The 19163-nt window shown below is 45.1% G+C and overlaps 1 protein-coding gene and 1 long non-coding RNA gene across 51 annotated transcripts in view; one reads left to right on the top strand and one right to left on the bottom strand.

Moving 5' to 3' along the window:
• Positions 1-4936, bottom strand: part of TCF7L2 (transcription factor 7 like 2) — a 202300-nt gene extending 197364 nt beyond the window's left edge. For all 50 annotated transcript variants that reach the window (XM_086377122.1, XM_086377124.1, XM_086377123.1 and 47 more), the window contains exons 1-3: positions 4748-4936; positions 4391-4457; positions 4027-4151 (exon numbers count right to left, since the gene is read on the bottom strand). In XM_086377122.1, coding sequence (XP_086233248.1) covers positions 4027-4151; positions 4391-4457; positions 4748-4936 — 381 coding nt within the window. The remainder of the gene's footprint in view (positions 1-4026; positions 4152-4390; positions 4458-4747) is intronic.
• LOC147344345 (uncharacterized) lies at positions 1543-17760 on the top strand. The gene is made up of 3 exons (XR_015155149.1): positions 1543-1643; positions 1916-11579; positions 17614-17760. It is a non-coding gene; the product is annotated as an uncharacterized LOC147344345 (long non-coding RNA).
• Positions 17761-19163: the final 1403 nt, after the last annotated feature.

Here is a 19163-nt window from a genome sequence, read left to right as displayed (position 1 = left end):
CAGATAGGGGTGCATCAATGAAAGCTACTTTCCTTCAGCAGTCAAGTTTCCAAAAACACTTCTTCCAGATAAACACTCTAGGCTCCCGAATGCCTCATAGTTTTGTTTCTGGGGTTTTCAGAAGGCTTTCATTTCAACAAACTGTGGAAGCGCTGGCATATTAAATTTATAATCATTAAAATATGACTTATTGGGTGAATGTTGAGCCCATAATCCAAACTGCAGACATTAAACCCCAACCTAGAAAGATTAGCACGGAATTAATACTGCTGCCTTGAGATTGAAATCTAAACATGTTTGCCATAAATATTTCTCAAGGAGATGAAAAACAATTAGCATAAATACCAAAGAAGGGCAAGAACACCTGTTCTTTTTCAGGGCGATAAGCATTTTATTGTTCTCTATTTAAAATGTAATGACCTGTGTAATTACAGTAATATTACATTGTTATGTAGGGGCTTGGAATGTCACACTTTGAAAAGTGTTGTCAAAACAGTCAGGGGTGAAGCTGGGGGGTGGGAGGACAGCGGGGAAGGACCACCATTAACCCTTCACACTCCAAGGTCTAAATCTTTTGTATTAGAAAGGATTATGTTGTTTGAGCGAGGAGAAAACATCCATTTTTCACCAGGCAGAAAGAGAAGTTGCTGCCCAGCTAAATAAAACCCCAATGAATAGGCCCCTCTTGGTGTCCTTTAAATGCTGGATTCCAAGTTCTAAAATGAATTCAAGATGCTGCTTATTTATTTGTTCAACCTAGTAGCAAACAGTTTCAGCTGAAAAGCAAATAACTTTGGATCAAAGAAGATGCAAAAGCTCTAATAACCAAGTCCTTAATAAGAATTTCAAACCTAACTGGAGTTTCGGCCACCAAATCCCATATTCTCATTTGGCAGGAGGGAAAAAGAAATGTAAAACTAGTTTTTCCTATCAACTTTAATACAGAAACAGTATTCTTATCTTTAGTATATACAAATGTTACCACAATTCTAATATTTGCAGTTCTATCACCTCCCATCTGCTTAACCAGACCTCTCGCCTTAATGCTTTTCTGTATTTGAATCTTTTTAAAAGCCGTTTCTATTACTGTATCAAAGGCTAAATTAACATGATGTAGAAATCTTTGTCATTTTAAAATAAAATTATTACTATTAAGCTTTATGGCGTCTCCAGCAATTAAAGCATTATTCTTGAGATAATGTATTATTCATCATAAGCCCATTTAATGACACTCCTTAATTCTTTACGTTCTTAAATAGAAAAGCAGAAACCAGGAATCCAAAGAGCTTGCTTTTGAAAGGATGCAACTGCTTACAGGTACACTCATAAGTAACAAAATATAGAAAAAAAAAAAAAACACCACCACCAAGGAGGGTCGGGAAAAGAATAGAGCCAATTTGTCTTTACACCTTGCCCTCAAAAAACACACTCTATGAAGCACTAAGAATTTCAGATGAGCATGAAAAGACCGCTATCTTGCCTATAGATTCCTTCGGCAGCTGTATCAAATCTGGAATTGCAAGCCGGCCTTCTGATTGAAGAGGTCAGGAGTGACATATAACAGCCTCTCAGCCTCATTTCCATGTCTCTGCTTACCGGCTTAAATAAATAACTTTAATTTTGGAGCACATCAGCTAACTCAGGTAACAGATAGGAGGGAGGAAGGGCCTGTGCACACAAAAGATGTCTGTTGGGTGTTTGACACGCAAATATTAAAACTGCCTCCTGAGTTCAGAAATGTCTTCTCAATCTGATGTCACAGCACCAGGCCACCCGCTATGTCCGCAATTAAAATCACAAGACGCCGAGTATTCCTACAATGTCCACAGAGGGGACGGGGTGGTTGGGAGCTTTCCTTTTCGCACCGGGAAATCATTTATTTGCCTTTAACAATTTCCCTGTTTCCTAATTACAGCACAACACAACTGTTGGAGTTTCGGGAAACAGTGGGGCAAGCCTGCCAGCGGTCACAGACAGGAGTTTGCAAGGAGCCCAGAAGGGCCAGCAAGCCCGCCATCAAAGCTCAGTATTCAGATGGCCTTTCAGATGGCAAAGGGAATTTTAAAATAATATCAGAGAGACTTCCATCGTAGGGGGGAGGGAAGGAGAGGAAGAAATTCTCAGGGTTACTTTGGAATGTCGCTTGGTCGGCTTGGTCATTACACAAACTCTCCGGTTCAAGATGCCCACGAGCTCCCAGGAAAAATACAACGTAGCTGGACTGTGTTTCGCCTCCAGCTGCAACCCCACAGATCGGCCCCTGCCTCCAGAAAGCGCTGGCCATGTAAGAAGAGGTAGAGCTGAAACGGTCTCCCAGCTTCCCAAGCCTGCAGAAGCCTGGGCGCAAGGGAGGGCGGGGGGAATAATTATTTCTTTCCTTGCCGTAAAAAATGACCGGTCTACCATGCCCTTGCCTTTTTTTTTTTTTTTTTTTTTGCCGGGGCCCCAAAAAACAAGTCAAACCTGATAGTTAATATTTTAATGCTTAAAAACACTTGTAGATCGGATCGACTCCTGTCCGGCAAGCCCTCGGCCATTAGCACCGAATCCACGGTTGCTGAACAGTGGGTGCACTATTTCAAATTGCTAGCTCGAGTTACCGAAAAAGAAAAAGACAAAAGTAGTGTGTGTGTAAATAAGAGGTAGGGGGACTGAGCCAGAGAAGGTGCAAAATAACAATCGAGAAGCCGGGCACAAACGTTTAGAGATCGCGTCTACAGATTCGGGATCCACGCTTTTAAGAGCAGGGTGGGATGGGGGGAAGGGGTTCAGGGCGAGGGCAGGGGGCAGAGGTCGGTCGGGGAAGGGGGTGAGCCCTATTAACAAATGTCAGGGGTGGGCTCGGGGCGCACGCTGAGGGAAGCGCCCCCCAGAGCCTGGCACCCCGCTCCGCCCTGAGGCCCTCAAAGTTGGGTGGCCTGCGATCAGCAGCCCACTCCCTAGAAGTACAGGCGCCCTGGGCCTCCCTCAGCCTCTCTACACCCTTGGGCCCCCGCACACCCTGGTCTCTGCCCCACTAGGGCCCGCTGAGGGCCTAAAGCTGGCGAACGCAGACCTCGCTATATAACCCCAAAGCACCAAATTCCCTAGAAATACATCAAGTCCATCCGGAGGACGCCATCCCGGCTGCACACAACCCAAGAACCGCGGCCACAGGGGCCTCTCCACCCCGCGCGGCCCAGGAGAGCCCGCAGCCAGGGCGCCACGCCGCCGAAGCAAGCCACGGCGCCCAGGGCGCTCGCGGCCCTGCGGGGTGGCCCCCAGAAAAGGAAGCCCGGAGCCCCCCAAAGGTTGCAGTGGAACCCGTCTAGGAAGCGTGACCTTCCAAGGGGAAAAGGGGAGGAGGGCTGAAAGCCAGCCATCGACACTAGAAAGCTAAACAAATCAGCGGCCGAGAGAGAAAGCCGAGGCGCTTCTCCAGGGCCCCGGGCTCCGCGCGCCCGCTAGTTCTCAAGTCCATACGCCCGGAGGGACAATCCGCTCTCTAACACCGCGCGTCGGGCGCAGCCCAGTCACTCCGGCCGCGGCAGCCAAGGGGTTAACCGGGGGAAGCCCAAGACGCCACAGAAGAGGGAAGGAAGAGAGAGGGAGAGGGAGAAAAGAAAGAGCCACACAGTCATCTTCCCAGGGTGAAGAAACAAACACCACCACCAAAGGGGGCGGGGGCAATCAGAGCGCAGGAGGAAAAAAAGAAAAAACTTCTTCTGATTTTTTTCCCCCCCTACCACCACCCTAGCAGAGCCCTGCTTGGAAAGCAAAGTCTCCCCAACATCACGAGGCAACAAACTGAAAGCAAGAACATGGCGAAGTGCAAACACATCCCAGTCCACAAAAGGCAGAAAAGTTTGGAGAGTTTCGGGCTGCTGGGCCACGAGCGGGGGAGGGGAGGCGGGGAGGGGAGGAGGCGGGGAGGGGGAGGGGGAGGGGGAGGAAGGGGAGGGGGAGGAGGGAGGGGGCAGGGCAGGGGCCGCATGCGGGGCCAGGCGGGCGGGCTGCGGGCGGGGGGCCGGGCGCGGAGGCACTTACAGTTCGGGCGGTGGGCGAGAGCGATCCGTTGGGGAGGTAGGGGCTCGTCAGGTCGGGGATCATGATGAAGGGGTAGCCGGGATACGGTGGCCCCTTAAAGAGCCCTCCATCTTGCCTCTTGGCCGCTAACATGGCGGGGCGGCGAGGGGACGGCGGCGGCGGCCGCGCGGAGCGGGAGAGAGCGAGGAGAAACTTTTTAGAAAAGTGCCCCAAGTGGCCGGGGGCGCCCGGGGCCGGACCGGCGCACGGCCGGGCCGAGCGGGGCTCGGGGCCCGGGCGCGCGGGGCGGCGGGCCCCGGAGTGGGGGGCCGGCGGGGTGGGGGGCAGCTCCGGGCGGCTGCGGGGCCGCGCGGGGCGTACTCACCTTCTTCCAAACTTTCCCGGGATTTATCTCGGAAACTTTCGGAGCGAGGCGGAGGCCGTCTTTCCGCCTTCCCGGAGGGGTGGAGGTGGGGAGGGCGAGGGGCAAACGCCACGCAGAGGTGGGGGGGAGAAGGGGGGGGAGAAAAAGGATCAGCGAGGTGGGGGGTTTGGGGTGAGGGGGAGAGAAAAAAAACAGGGTTACAAGTTTTTGCAATGGTGGCCCCACAAGCACACGCCGCTCGCCTGGCCCCGCGGCGCCCCGCCGCCGCCCCCAGCCCCGATTTCTCCCCTCTCAGCAACATTTGCCAAGCCCAGGAAATAGATTAAGAACCCCACCAGCCCGAGGGGCTTTTCCTACCTCGGAATCGGAGGAGCTGTTTTGATTCGTTTCTGATTCATTGACTAGAGACGATTTGACATCAGCTAAATCCCTCTCCGCCGAGGAGTTTTCGGAGCTCTTCTCCTCCTGCTCGCCCTCGTCTTTGAAGGAAATCAGTTCGTCGTTGGCGCCTAGGTCATCTCCTCCACCGCCGTTCAGCTGCGGCATTTTTTTTCACCCACCAGCAGCAATTTTGGAAGAAAAATGAAGTAGGAAGAAAAGCCAAAAAAAAAAAAAAAAAAACCAAAAAAGTTTTGCCCCCCCCAAAAAAAAATTGCAAGAAAAAGACGAGTCCAAGGTGAACTTTTTTTCTGCTTTGGGGTCTTTTTCTCCTGGGGAGGGGAAAGAGGGAGGAGGGGAGGGGAAGGGGGGGGAGATCTTCTGCACGCGTGAGTTTGGGTTTCTTTTTTCTCTCGTTCCCAAGGATCCGATCAATGTGCAAAAAAATAATAAAAAAGGGGGGGGTAAAAAAAACACACCAACAACAACAAGAAGTCAGATATAAAGAGCAAAGGGGGGGGGAAGCCGAAGATACAGGAGGAGCTCGTGCCGCTCGGATTTGAGTGAGTTGAAGTTAGACTGAGAGCTTTTCAGTTCAAAGGCGGCGCTGATTGACAGATAGAAAAAGGGGGATCGAAATCCGGAGGAACGGAGTAGTCTGGGAGCGGAGATTATTGACAGGGCGAGAGGAACACACTCGCTTAATGAGATGCCGGGGGGCGGGCCCGGCCCGGTGACGTATGCATAAATAAACAGCCGGGGTGGGCGGGGCGGGGGCGGCTAACAATGATCCTTTCGGGCGCCGGGAGAGGGAGGAGGGAGGGAAGAAGGAGGAGGAGGAGAGGGGCGGGGGAGGAGGGGGGAGAGACGCAGGGAGGAGTGTGCAGGGGGAGAGGCCTGCGCTGAGTGTGTGCGAGCCCGGGAGTCTGGGCGAGGGAACGGGGACTCGCTCCGGGTGGGGGGCAGCTTCAGAAAAGACAATGCGGAGTAGGGGAAGGGGGGTGGGGGGTGGCGATCGCGTCAGGAATCCGAGTCGAGGAAGGCGGAAGGAAAGCCCACTTGGGGGGTGGGGATGGGGAGAGGCCCAGAAAAAGTGCACTTTAGAAATATTAGAAATAAGTCTTAAGGAAGGAGAAAAGGAGGAGAGTATTGGGGAAAGGGTGGGAGGTAGGGGTTTAGTGGTTAAGCCAGCAATGAAATCAACCACCCTTGGGCGGGATGTAACAGAAGTGGTCAAAAAGAGAGATCAACCCTCCACTCTCAGAGAGCTTGGGGAAGTGGAGGGCTGGGCAAAGTTCCTGGTCATCTGCAGTGAAAGAAACTATTAACCCACGAGGTCTTCCCTCCCCTTTTTTGTTTATTAATAGTGAATCATTTCGTTAAATCGTAAGTCTCTACTAGAATAAATATGCCAAGATGACTTTTTATCCAAAAAACAATCAAATACTGTAGTGTTTGTCAGGGGCATGAAAAATATCCTTAAGGAAAAATACATGATTCTTGATTCTTTTCAGTGTAGAATGTTGTTCTTTTTTTTTTTTTTTTTTAACTGACCTTGGAGGTGGTAGGAAATCAGCTAGGATTCAAAGTCCTTTCTGACTTTGGAGGTGAAAAGTTTGGGCGTTAACACCACCAGGGAAAATAAAACTGAAAGTTCACCAGCCCCAGGGATCAGTGGTACTGGAGTCTTTCTGGAAGGAGATCTGAAATGAAATCCCCCAAAGACTGACCAAATAATCAAGATGTAGATGGGTCTGGCAGGAAATTGCTAACCCAGCTGATGCTAGAAGACCTCAGGGAGGAGATGGAAAACCTGAGGTTTGAGGCAGGTATTTGTTGATTTTTAGGCTGTCTCCTGGGGAGTAAATTGATTTGCTACAAAATGGGGAAGAAAATTATGTTAAAGGGGGAAAGGCCTGGGTCCCAAAACACAGTGTTTCTAGAAAATGGAGCAACAACACTCATTTTCTTGCAAATATCCAGTGAGAAGTGAACTGGAATCTGCAATAGGAAAGGGGACAAAAAAAAACAGGAAAAAAAAAAGAAACCAATAGGGAATTAGCAAATTTTCTTTTAGGAACAGTGTTGGTCTAGAGTCCAAGATGTACTAAACTATTTCACCCATGCCTTAAAAACACATCTCACCTGCTTTTCAGCTGGCCCATCAGCACCTAAGCTTTCCAAAAGAAAGCAAATTTACCATGTAATATTTAGAGAGTTTCGGTTTTCAGCAAACTGTTTTATAGGCTAAGGTCTCAGAAAGAAGACTACTAAAAATAATGATACCAAGATTGACAAGGCCAATGAATTCCCCTGCACTGGAAAAATTCATAACCACATTTGCACACTAAAGAGCAAGATGTGGGCAAAATAAAAATTTGGTGGAGGGGGGAGGCTATGGAGGAGAATCACAGTAACTCCCAACTTTAATATTAATCAGAAAATCACAAGTAGAGTGAGAAGGAGCCTGAAAAGAAGTAAAACAAATGTGTACATTTAATCAGACAGGATTGCATAGGATACAAAGCACAGGGCTAATTAGTCTCAGCAGGTAGGACTAACCTTCAGACTTCATAAATAAATAAGGCGGGCACAGTTTCTAAGAGGGTGAGTGGAGACAGAAAGGGGATTATTTTAAGACACCAAGTAAAAACATGAAGAATGAAATGCTTCACTGTTAAATCCATGTACAAATGGATTTAACAGTTTCCTTTTTTTAGGTCTTTTCACTTGGTTGCCTTTAGATTTACACATTTATTGAATGGTCATAGCTTTTCACACTTGCTAATTGTCACCTGTATACTTAGTGTGCCTGAGTCTGTCTGTACAGTGTAGACTTTCCTAAGGCCTGTTTTAAGGCCTTATTTACTTAAATGAGAACACATTTACAGTAACTCAATTTTATGGCAATTTCTCCTGTGCAATGGTTCTTTTATTTTACTCTAACCCTGATCTGAATTAAAATGGATGCTGAGGTCTTCTATGTCCTTTATAGGACTTACCTGGATAATAAAAGGTCATAAATATACTGAATTGAAATTTTAACGAAGGTACTTACTGTTTTTAATGTCCTGGCCTGCATTTTTATCATATGTAAATACTAAGGACTTTCTTTGGATGACTAGTAACCTCATCCATTTTGGCATATCCTTATGTTTCTCATTCAAAGGAAACTCTTTACATCTCTGATTTAGTTAATAAATTTAGAGTCATTCCATCATAGCACATTCACCACATTTAATCGTGTTGCTTTTTGCCATAGAAAGACTTGAGACCAGGAAGATCTCAGAGCATCAATTACCCCTGAGTCTCTGAAAGTGCTTTAGGTAATCTGGGGGGATAGGGGAGAAATGGGGGAGGGTGTGAAATTAAAATCAGCAAAAAGCAAGGTAATACAATATTTAAAAGAAAGGTCCAGTTGGCCTACAATGTAGATGTGTCGTTTGTAGATTTGCTGTGAAATTTTAAACAACTGCAGGCTGTGTCCAGGTGTTGAGGCTAGATACTGATGACTGACTTTTAGTTTAAAGGACAGAGAGTTCTGCCCAAATAGCAGGAGTTCTAAACATGGGGAGGAAACCAGACCAGTTCTGACTTTAGCCTGAGCCAAGGAGTTTTGCATGTAAGAAGCTGGGACTTCTTCCCTCAGAGCCCTTTCCCAGGGCCAGCCCAAGTCCTGAGCTGTAAGCAGACTGCCCCTCTGCCCTCGTTTCTTTCTCCTCCTCCGCATCCAGTCTCTTTTGGCTTCTTCACTTCTCTGTTTTCTTCTACCCTTCAACCATCCCTCTATTAAATCTCTGTGGACCTGTGTTGCTATTAGTCTGCATTTTAACCTCAAAAATTAAAATAGTTTACCTCTCCCCCAGGTACTTCTTTGTTCATCCCTATCGGAAAGTGTGAAAGAAGTTTCAGTTGATATATATCACTTTCCAGGCATCAGTTTTCTACTGGGGGTTATTATGGCAGAGTGGTAAGTGTCCTCTGAAATATGGGACTGCGCTTGAAGGGATATGGCGGAAACAGGCTGGCCATTGGCCTTGTTACCTATGACCCCTTTGTCCTGTCTCACCTGACCAGTGAAGTGGTTGGACTGGATATTTTCTTAGGTCCTTTCTAACATTCAGAAAGTCTATGATTTCATACTTTCAGCCTATACCCCCATTATGCTGAGAGGCTCACCTATATAGGCTCAGCCTATACCCTCATTATGCTGAGAGGCTCAAACTATATCAGAAGTTTGGCTTTAGAATTTAGGAAAAACAAGGATAGTCTGCTTAGATTCACCAGAAGTAGAGAATACACGTCACCAACCATACTCAGCTTCCCCAGTCAATTGGCAAGATTCTAGTAATTAAACTTTGATGGTGTTGCATACGTGTGTGTGTATGAGTGCTGTGTAATTTTTCTTTAAATATCAAGGTTCCAAGATGGATGATCTGTTACCCACTGTGTTGGACTTATCTATGCAGGGAGTGTGCTGACTGAGGGAAGCCAAAAAAAGAATCTGAAAACATAAGGAAGCTATAAAATGGGGAAATGTTTAGAAGCCAAAGTCCTGATTCCACTGTGATATTTTCTGTTTGCTTTTTGTTCTGTGCGGGTAATGGTTCCTTATTTGGATCTTGAGGAAAGCTACTCCTTTAGCCAACCTAGGAACACTAAAAATTGGACACCTGAGAGTTTGTAATTTTAGTGAGAGGAAGAGGTAGGCAAACAGGGCCCACTTCAGGCTTCCCTGGTGGCTCAGTGGTGAGGAGCCTGCCTGCCAGTGCAGGAGACACGAGTTCCATCCCTGGTCCCGGAAGATCCTGCATGCCACAGAGCAACTAAGCCCGTGCACCACAACTGTTGAGCCTGTGCTCTCGGACTCCCAGGAACCACAGCTACTGAAACCCACACATCCTAGAGCACGTGCTTGGCAACAAGAGAAGACATTGCAGTAAGAAGCCCGAGCACCGCAACTAGAGGGTAATCTCCACTCGTCGCAACTGGATAAAGGCCTGTGCAGCGGCAAAGACCCAGCACAGCCATAAATAAATAAATTAATTAATTTAAAATATTTTTTTAAAAGGGCCCACTTCACAGGCAACCTTTTATTTCCACACCCCCCCCCCCAACCCCGCAATGATTCTATCAAGGGACTCAGAGAGGCACACACCCTCTTCTTGAAACCCTGAGTAACACTGTTCTGTTTTTGGCACTATTCTGAAGCGTTTGCCTTGATCACCTTGCTTCAGCTAATGACAGGTCCAGGTAATAAAGTGACAATAATGCCTGATGATCCAAGGGTTAATGGGAAGATGTACGCATTTGTACAGGGTTTCATCACCTGCCTTCATAAGCTGATCACTACCGCTATAGGCATTTGTGACAGGAGAAGCCTTTCGGAAGGCATCAGTCCTCCATAAATATACGTTTCTTATTGACACGATGTCTTTTAACCCTAATAGTAATGGAAGAAGGCCAATAAATGAAACATTTACTGCATTAGTTGCCTTTTTTTGGGGTGGTGTACTTTTCCTTTCTAGCCGTCTCTAGAAGATGTTTTCAGCCTAATTTGCTCCCTAGAAATTTCGCTTGCTACAGTTATACGTCTATGACGTTTTATTGCCTGGAGCCAAGTCTGCATAAGAACTTTCTTAAGATATACTTATCCTAATGCCAAGCTACAGGAACCGAGCTGCTTTATGCTGAATTATTTGTGCTACCCTGATATACAGGGCAGAGACTGCCTGGTAGTCATTGCCATAGGGTAGGTCTAAATGTTTCTGAGAAGGGAAAAAAAGGCAAGAAAGAGGTGAAAAAAGTTTCATCTAGATTGATGTGTAGAAGTCTTTAGAATTAATAATTGAGTGTGTATTTAACATATTAAAATGCCTGAGGTTTTCTTTTCTTTCCTTTCCTTTAAAAAAAAAAAAAAAAACTTCAGTGACCCCATCCTTTTTCAGGGAACATCCTTGCCCACTCGAACCCATTGTTCTGTTCAGAGATATCATGGATACCAAATCCCCTCCCCCAAAGACATAGGGACTTTAACTTGAGGCAAGGACTGTGTCCACCAGCATCGAACAATCTCATAAGGTGGTTTCCGTCTATTCAAGGGACAGAGCAGGTGAAATTTCAGGAGAGGACCATACCATTGTTCCCCTTGTAATGTATCTAGGTGTGGGCTAACACACCTGCTTCTGGCCAAAAGCATTGTGGGATGGAGGAGGATTCAAGGAGACACCCAGGACCAGGGTGTGAAGATTTCAGACCTGGGCCCCCAGGAATCTAGAACAGCTTTAAGCCCCAGCCTGTCCTTGAAAGAAAGTGAAAGTGTTAGTCACTCAGTTGTGTCCGACTCTGCAATCCCGTGGACTGTAGCCCGCCAGGCTCCTCTGTCCATGGAATTCTTCAGGCAAGAATACTGGAGTGGATTGCCATTTCCTTCTCCAGGGGACTTTCCCGACCCAGGGATCGAACCCAGGTCTCATGCATTGCAGGCAGATTCTTTACTTCTGAGCCACCAGGGAAGCACAGAGGAAAGTCTAAATCTACGTTGATTGTATCATTTGAGACTGGGTTAGAATCAGCTTTCCCCCGCCTTGCAAAAATGCCAATTGCTTCTGCGCATTCCAGTGATATTTGTGGATTATATTTCCTAATGAAACACTCATTTTGATAGGGAAAGGGAAAAAGGATGAATGATGAGTTCCGGGTCCAGAGCGTGGATTGCATACAGACAACAGCCTGCAGCACAGAGACAAAACGCAAGGCTTCCAGCGAGTTGTGGAGCACACTCTGCCTGTTGGTGGCCTGAGGGCACACTGTAAGTACCCAACGCAGGAGCGAAGGCATTAATCGTTATTTCTTAAAGGTTCCAAGATCCCGAGAGGGAGAGATTATAATGACCCCAAAACCCCATAAGAAGCACGGTACCCCTCCCAGAAATGCCTCTCTGAGCACGCGGTCTTTGTCTAGGCCTGCATTCTTAGACACATTGTCCCACGCCAAGAGATGCTGCAGGTTCCCAACAGTCTGTATGCAGGACAAGCAAGCACATTCCTCCCTCCCACCCAGCAAAGGGCTCTGTTCACGTGAGTGCTAGTGTGTAAGGGCCTGTGAGACCCTCCTAATCCCACCAGGCTTTGCTGGCCACCCCCACCCCCCAGCAGCAAAAGCGATGACAATCTGGAAGCCAGATGAGGCATATCTGAGGGAAGGATCTGATACTGCTGTGTTATAGACTTTTCTTCTTTGAAGGAAACTCACATACCCCTCTTCACAAGAAGCATCTTTCTAATGTGATCTGGCTGTTCATGTTATTTTATTGCTGGCTACAAAACAGCATGTACTATAGAGTTCTTTTTAAAAAAAAAAAAAGTATAATTGTTCTTTAAAAATATTTGAAAGGATGTGCTCCAAAAGCTCCAAAATGTCAACAGCACTTTTTTTCCCCCTAAATGTTAGAATTAAGGGTAATTTTTAGTTATACTTTTATACCTTTCTATACTCTCTGGTATTGTTTGGTTTTAACAACTGGGCACGGGTTGCAAATATTTCTAATTATTTGCATCATTAGAAAGAGAGATAATGCTCTTCTTTCTATTTTAAGAAATAAATGCTTCAGACTTTCCTTCTCTTTTTCATTCCCATCCCTCCTTGCTTGAACTGGGAATATTTCAAGGTAGCTGTTGCTCACATTACATCTGATACATCTTTGTTGTACAGAGCAGGCCTGTGTGCTGCTGGGCACTGAGCAAAGTCCTTGATCTCTGCCCACGAGTTGACAGTGGAAACCCACTACCACGTCGTGGTGGGGAAAAAAAAAAATCTCCAGAAATTGCCATATGTCCCCTTTTGCAGGTTGAAGGGGAAACAAAATCATCCCCACTGGGCAATCCCTGTTTTACTGTGAACCTCCTCTCTGAAAGGAATATGATAAACTCATTTTAGTAAGTCAGTTCTCAAACTGCTGACAGGGGATGCCATCCCCTCTTCCACCAGCTAATCAGGACCTGTATCAGAATGGCCTGGGGTGTTTCTTCAAACTGCACCACCTCCACTCCCTGGTGAGACCCTGTGCCTTGCATAAGGGGGCATCTTGGTCTCACCAGAAGTATTCAAATTTTGGCTCTGTCACATATGAATATGTGACCTAGGACAACTGCATAAACCATTCTTACATTATTTACTCATCTATGAAATGGGGGCATAATATCTACATCTAAGTGGTGAGGATTCAATGAAATAGCATGTACAGTTACCTTGATCACAGAAGCTTTCAATTGAGCAGATTTCCTTTCTTGCCCCCCTTCTTCAGATGGAGATGGATTGCCAGGATTTAGCCCAGTCCTGGCACCATGAGAGTTGTTCAGTCATTAAATTGTATACCACTCTTTGTGACCCCCATGGACTATAGCACACCAGGCTTCCCTATCCTTCACTATCTCCCAGAGTTTGCCCAAACTCATGTCCATTGAATTGGTGATGCCATCTAGGCATCTCATTCTCTATTGCCTCCTTCTCCTCCTGCCCTCAATCTTTCCTGGCCTCAGGGTTATTTCCAATGAGTTGGCTCTTCATATCAGGTGGCCAGAGTATCCGATCTTCAGCATCAGTCCTTCCAATGAATATTCAGGGTTGATTTCCTTTAGGATTGACTGGTTTGATCTCCTTGCTATCCAAGGGACTCTCAAGAGTCCTCTCCAGCACCATAATTCAAAAGCATCAATTCTTCAGTGCTCAACCTTCTTTCTGGTCTGATTCTCACATCTGCACATGACTACTGCAAAAACCATAGCTTTGACTAGATGGACCTTTGTCAGCAAAGCGATATCTCTGCTAATTTAATATGCTGTCTAGGTTTGTCATAGCTTTTCTTTCAAGGAGCAAGCATCTTTTACTTTCATGGCTGCAGTCACCATCCACAGTGATTTTGGAGCCCAGGAAAATAAAATTTGTCACTGTTTCACTTTTTCCCCATCTATTTGCCATGAAGTGATGGGACCAGATGCCATGATCTTAGTTTTTTGAATGTTGAGATTTAAGCCAGCTTTTTCATTCTCCTCTCTCACCCTCCATAGGAGGGGTCAGTACATTTTAGCTCTTATCACTGTTTTTCTGCCTCTCCTAGTTACTCTTTTTGAGAGTTGCTGCATTATAAAACGGAAAGATTCCTAAACTCAAAACAAACACATCTGGAATGGTGGCTTTCAGGCACCAAAGACAAGCCAAGCAGTCGCAGGCAACTCTTTAGGGTCTCTTTGTGGTGCTGCCCACCGAGAAGGGGCAGCTCCACCACAAGACAGTTCCCAACCAACCTCTTTTCCCTGTCCCTCCAGGCAAGTCCCTCCAACCCATTTCGGGAGAGCGGCAGGACAGATTTTGAAAGCCCTCAAGGCTTCCTCTCAATCATCTAGTAATTTAATAATACACAGCCCTTTGCACGTACTAATTAAACAAGAGTGAGCTCCCTGGTGAGGGAGGCCAGCTACCCTTCCACCTTGGGCCCCAGGAGAAGTGGTTTGCCTGGAGGTAAGAAAAAAGAAAGGAAGAAGCTAGGTCAAAAGGGAAGGGAAGAATTCCAGCTCTGAGGACTTCAGCGGTTCGGTTCAGTCAAGGTGACCAGCAGCCACTCTGGGTCAGAGCATCTCCGGTAGGCGAGGGGCCCTCCTAGCTCTTTTACTTCTTAGGGGAGGATGTCAGAGACCACTTTGCCCGTCCGAAGCTAGGTTTAGTCTCTCTCCAAAATGCACTCACACTTATGTATTTTACAAATTCTCTCTAAACTTTCGATTTAAAATTCCCTGTCCAACAACCTAGAGGGGCAGGATGGAGTGGGAGGTGGGAGGGAGGTTCAGGAGGGAGGGGACATAAGTATACCCATGGCTGATTCTTACTGATGTGTGGCAGAAACCAGCAGAATATTATAAAACAATTATCTTCTAACTACAAATAAATAAATTTTAAAAATTTCCTGTCCAAAATAATCATAAGTAGGGGAGAAGAATAAATCAGGAGTTTGCGATGAACACACACACTACTATGATGCAGAAGATAGATCACCAGCAAGGACCTACTCTACAGCACAGGGAAATCTAGTCAATATTCTGTGACAAACCTAGGTGAGAAAAGAATCTAAAAAGAATGAATATATGTGTATGTATAACTGAATCACTTTGCTGTACACTGAAAGTATCACGATATTGTAAATCAACTATACTCCAATAAAATCAAACATGAACATTATTAAAATTTTAAAAATCATCATAATTACAGTCTTATATTGGTTGAGTTTTACATTGCAGAAGCTCTTTCCAATAGGCATGTGGTAGGGTGTAGTTCTAGAATGATGGCCTTGAACCCGTCAGTGTCACTCACCAGCTGGGTTGCCTCCAACACAGTATTTCACTTCCCTACGCTCTTGTTTCCTTTTACATAAAATAAAATTAGTAGAAGTAGCTCTTGTCAAAATTATTTACATTTTAAAGATGAAAAAAACTGAGACTGGGAAACACTAGAGTCAATGGCTCGGATTGGAACCCAGAACTCCTGACTCTTCATAATCGCTCTGCCTTTCTTTTAAAACCATTAAAACTTTTTGTTGAGGTATAATATTCATATAGCAAAGTATAAAAATCTTAAACATTCACCCTGATAAATGGTTAGATGTGGACACATCCTGGTAACTCCCATCTACATCAAGATAATAGATGCTTTTGAACTGTGGTGTTGGAGAAGACTCTTGAGAGTCCCTTGGACTGCAAGGAGATCCAACCAGTCCATCCTAAAGGAATCAGTCCTGAATATTCATTGGAAGGACTGATGCCGAAGCTGAAACTCCAATCCTTTGGCCGCCTGATGCGAAAAACTGACTCATTGGAAAAGACCCTGATGCTAGGAAAGATCAAAGGTGGGAGGAGAAGGGGACGACAGAGGATGAGATGGTTGAATGGCATCACCAACTCCATGGACATGAGTTTGAGCAAGCTCCAGGAGTTGGTGATGGACAGGGAAGCCTGGTGTGCTGCAGTCCATCGGGTCACAAAGAGTCGGACACGACTGATCAACTGAACTGAACTGATTACTGAAACAACAGAAGCAATCTTTGTGTGCCCTCCAAGTCAAGATCCTGACTCCCTAAAGCAGGACTACCAGATTTAGTAAATAAAAAATACTGCTTAGGACATACTTATAATAAAAAATTGGCTGCTAATCTGATATTCAAATTTAACTAAGTGGCCTGTATTTTATCTAGCAATCCTATCCCAAAAGCAGCCATTGACCTGATTTCTATGACACTAGATAAGTTTTGCCTATTCTTGTCAGAGAAGTGGAACCATATCTTATTGTACTCTTTTTTTTTTTTTAATTGTCCTCTTTTGATTCAGGATTCTTTTGCTTAACATCACACCCAAGAGATTCAGTGATGTTAGCAGTGGTTCATTTTCATTGCTGTATAGTATACCACTGTATACAATGGAATATACATTTGTAATATACAATGAGTACAAGTTAAGTCATCATATATTATAAATATATACATATACAATGAATATGAATTTATTTATCCACTCTACTATAGATGAACCTTGCTTTTAGCCAAGACAAACAGAGCTACTATAAACTTTATTCTTGTATATGCCTTTCTGTTAGTTTCTGCATGCATCCCTATAGGGTATGTTACTAGATGGAAATTTCCTATGACATCAGGGTATATATATGTTCAACATTAGTAGATAAAACCAAATCTCTCCAAAACTGTTGAACCAGTTTATTCCAGAATGTGCAAAGAATTTCTGTTGCTTCACCTGCTGTGTCGGTTTCCCCCATTTTATGATGAATATATAGGGAAATTCACATTTTCCTGATGGCTAATGCTATTGAGCATCTTCACATGCTTATTGATTACTTAGATGTTCTCTTTAGGAAAGTGCCTGTTTAAGTCTTTTGCCCATTAAAAAAATGAGTTGTCTATCTTTTTCCAACTGATTTATAAGAATTCTTTACATGTTCTAGGTATAAATTCTTTGTCAGACATAGGTTTTGCAGATAGCTTCTCCCTCTCTGTGGCTTGCCTTTTCATGCTCATAATGGTACATTTTGATGAACAGAACTTTTTAACCTTTATGGTTATTTCTTTTGTGTATGTTAAGAAATCTTGAATTACTCCAAGGTCACAGTAATATCCTCCTGTGTTGCCTTTTAGAAGGGTTTTCATTTATTTTTTAACATCTAGAGCTACTGGCCTTGTTTCTTTGTCTATGGTATGTATGACATATTTCTTTTCTCTCTCTTTCTTTTTTTTGGGTCACACCCCACAGCTTGCAAGATTTTAATTTCCCAAGCAGAGATTGAACCCATGCTCTTGGCAGTGAAAACATAGAGTCCTAACCAGTGGACCGCCAAAGAATTCCCTGTACATTCTATTAAATTTTAAATTATTTCTCAACTTCATAATCCTACAGAATCTACATTAATGATTGTTAATATCATCATGAGATAGCTTTGTTCACTCCAGTCATTATAAGCATCTTTCTATGTGCTGAGGAACTGTGCATCCTAAGAATTTAAAACTTGAACTCAGCATGATGGTCATCTTCTTCTAGTTTACAGTGTAGCGTCTTGCTCCAAGTGGTCTGCCTCGGTCCACATATAGCCCACAGTGGAGACACCCACCGTGGAGACAGATAAGTTCCTTTTAGGGGCAAAGTCCACTTAGATTTGCGCCTATGGCTGGGGTTTCCTGCCTGTCCTTCAGAGTCTGTGCAGGGAGCTGGCGAGCATGCTCTTCCTTTGGGGCAGCTCTGATTGGAAGTTCAAAGACAGAGACTGAAACCTGGATCATTTGTCTGTTGCAGGTCCCTGCGCCAAGTAAGAACCTACATTCCAGCCAAGTCAGTGGTAGGAAAGATGGATTGTCCAGTCACTTGGAGTGGCTCAAAAAAGCCTGGGGCAGCTGACATGTTAATAACAGGACAAGTAATAAATTATGAATGATGTTTGTGGTACCTGATTGTATCATAACTGTTTATTTTGCTGGACTCACTAGCTCTTCCCATCAGCCATCAGTTACATAGCTAACACCCAGCTAACACCAACTCCTGAGGCAGGAGAAGGTGGCGTGGATCCATAAAGGAACAGCAGCATCAACCTCAGTCCCAGTGTCCTTCTGAGACTTAATGTTGGTCCAGAATGTAGACCTTAAAATAAGGCCTAGCCCACTACCCTTGTACCCTGGGCTCTTGGAGACTGTTCTACCTTATTCCCAAGAATCATCCAGAATGCCCTCCTGGTTCCTGGTCCCTCCTGTTGGCCCAGGCAAGCCCCCTTTCTTGGGAAGCCTCAAATAATTTTGATTTCCCACTAGGCCCATGACCCTCTTGGGACATTAGGGCTCATTATCTGGTTCTTCATGCCTTTGACTAACTAGAACACCCCACCTTCCCCAGGGAGCTTCAGCCTCCAATATTGACCTCCAACAACATGAACTATTGTCCCACCCAGGCCCATCACAACTTCTGTGAGAGCTGGAGTCTAGACACTGTAGAAGAAGGGAATTTACTCCCTAATTTTCCTGATAGAGTCTCCCTCCAGTTTTCTGCACCAGTCACTCCCTCCAGGGGAGAACCTGAGGTACTCAAATGATGCCGTCCTACCTAGAACCCCTTCCTACCTAATACTTCCTTAGCCAAAGGAACTGTCCCTCGGTGGTAAACTGTTCTTATCTAACTAGATGGGGGATTCCAAGTGTGTGGGGGGCTGGTCAGAGCCACAGAATTGAAATGTAAATGCGGGTCCTTAATGTATTTTATTTTTTAATTAAGTTTTATTGGAGTAGAGTTGATGTACAATGTTGTGTTAGTTTCTGCTGTAGAGCAAAGTGAGTCCGTTATATATATACATACATCCACTCTTTTTTTTTTTTTTAGGGACTTACCTGTAGCTCAGATGGGAATCTGCGTGCAATGCAGAAGACCTGAATTTGATCCCTGGGTTGGGAAAGGAGAAGGGAATCCACTCCAGTATTCTTGCCTGGAGAATCCCATGGACAGAGGAGCCTGGCAGACTACAGTCTACGGGGTCACAAAGAGTTGGACACAACTGAGAGACTAACACTACTACTCTTTTTTAGGTTCTATTCCTATAGAGGTCATTATAGAATTGAGCTGAGTTCCCTTTGCTATACAGTAGGTTCTTATTAGTTATCTGTTTCACCTTAATGTATTTTAAAGGAGTGAGGAAAGGCTGAGAAATCTTCCTGAGAACACTTTAAACTTGAAAATTTATCAAGAATCTCTGACAACATTGCTATTTATTTCTGCCTTAATAATGAGGCAGAGCGGTAATCTTCTATGATAACCAAGTGAAAAGCAGAAAGGAACCTCTACTGGACCTTGTAAGGAGAGAA

Source organism: Bos grunniens, chromosome 26, assembly GCF_055505025.1.
Source record: "Bos grunniens cultivar Pamir isolate PY7600 chromosome 26, Bosgru_T2T1.0, whole genome shotgun sequence".
Lineage (NCBI taxonomy): Eukaryota > Metazoa > Chordata > Mammalia > Artiodactyla > Bovidae > Bos > Bos grunniens.
The sequence above is the reverse complement of the archived record's forward strand: the minus strand, read 5'-3'. Positions and strand labels throughout refer to the sequence as shown.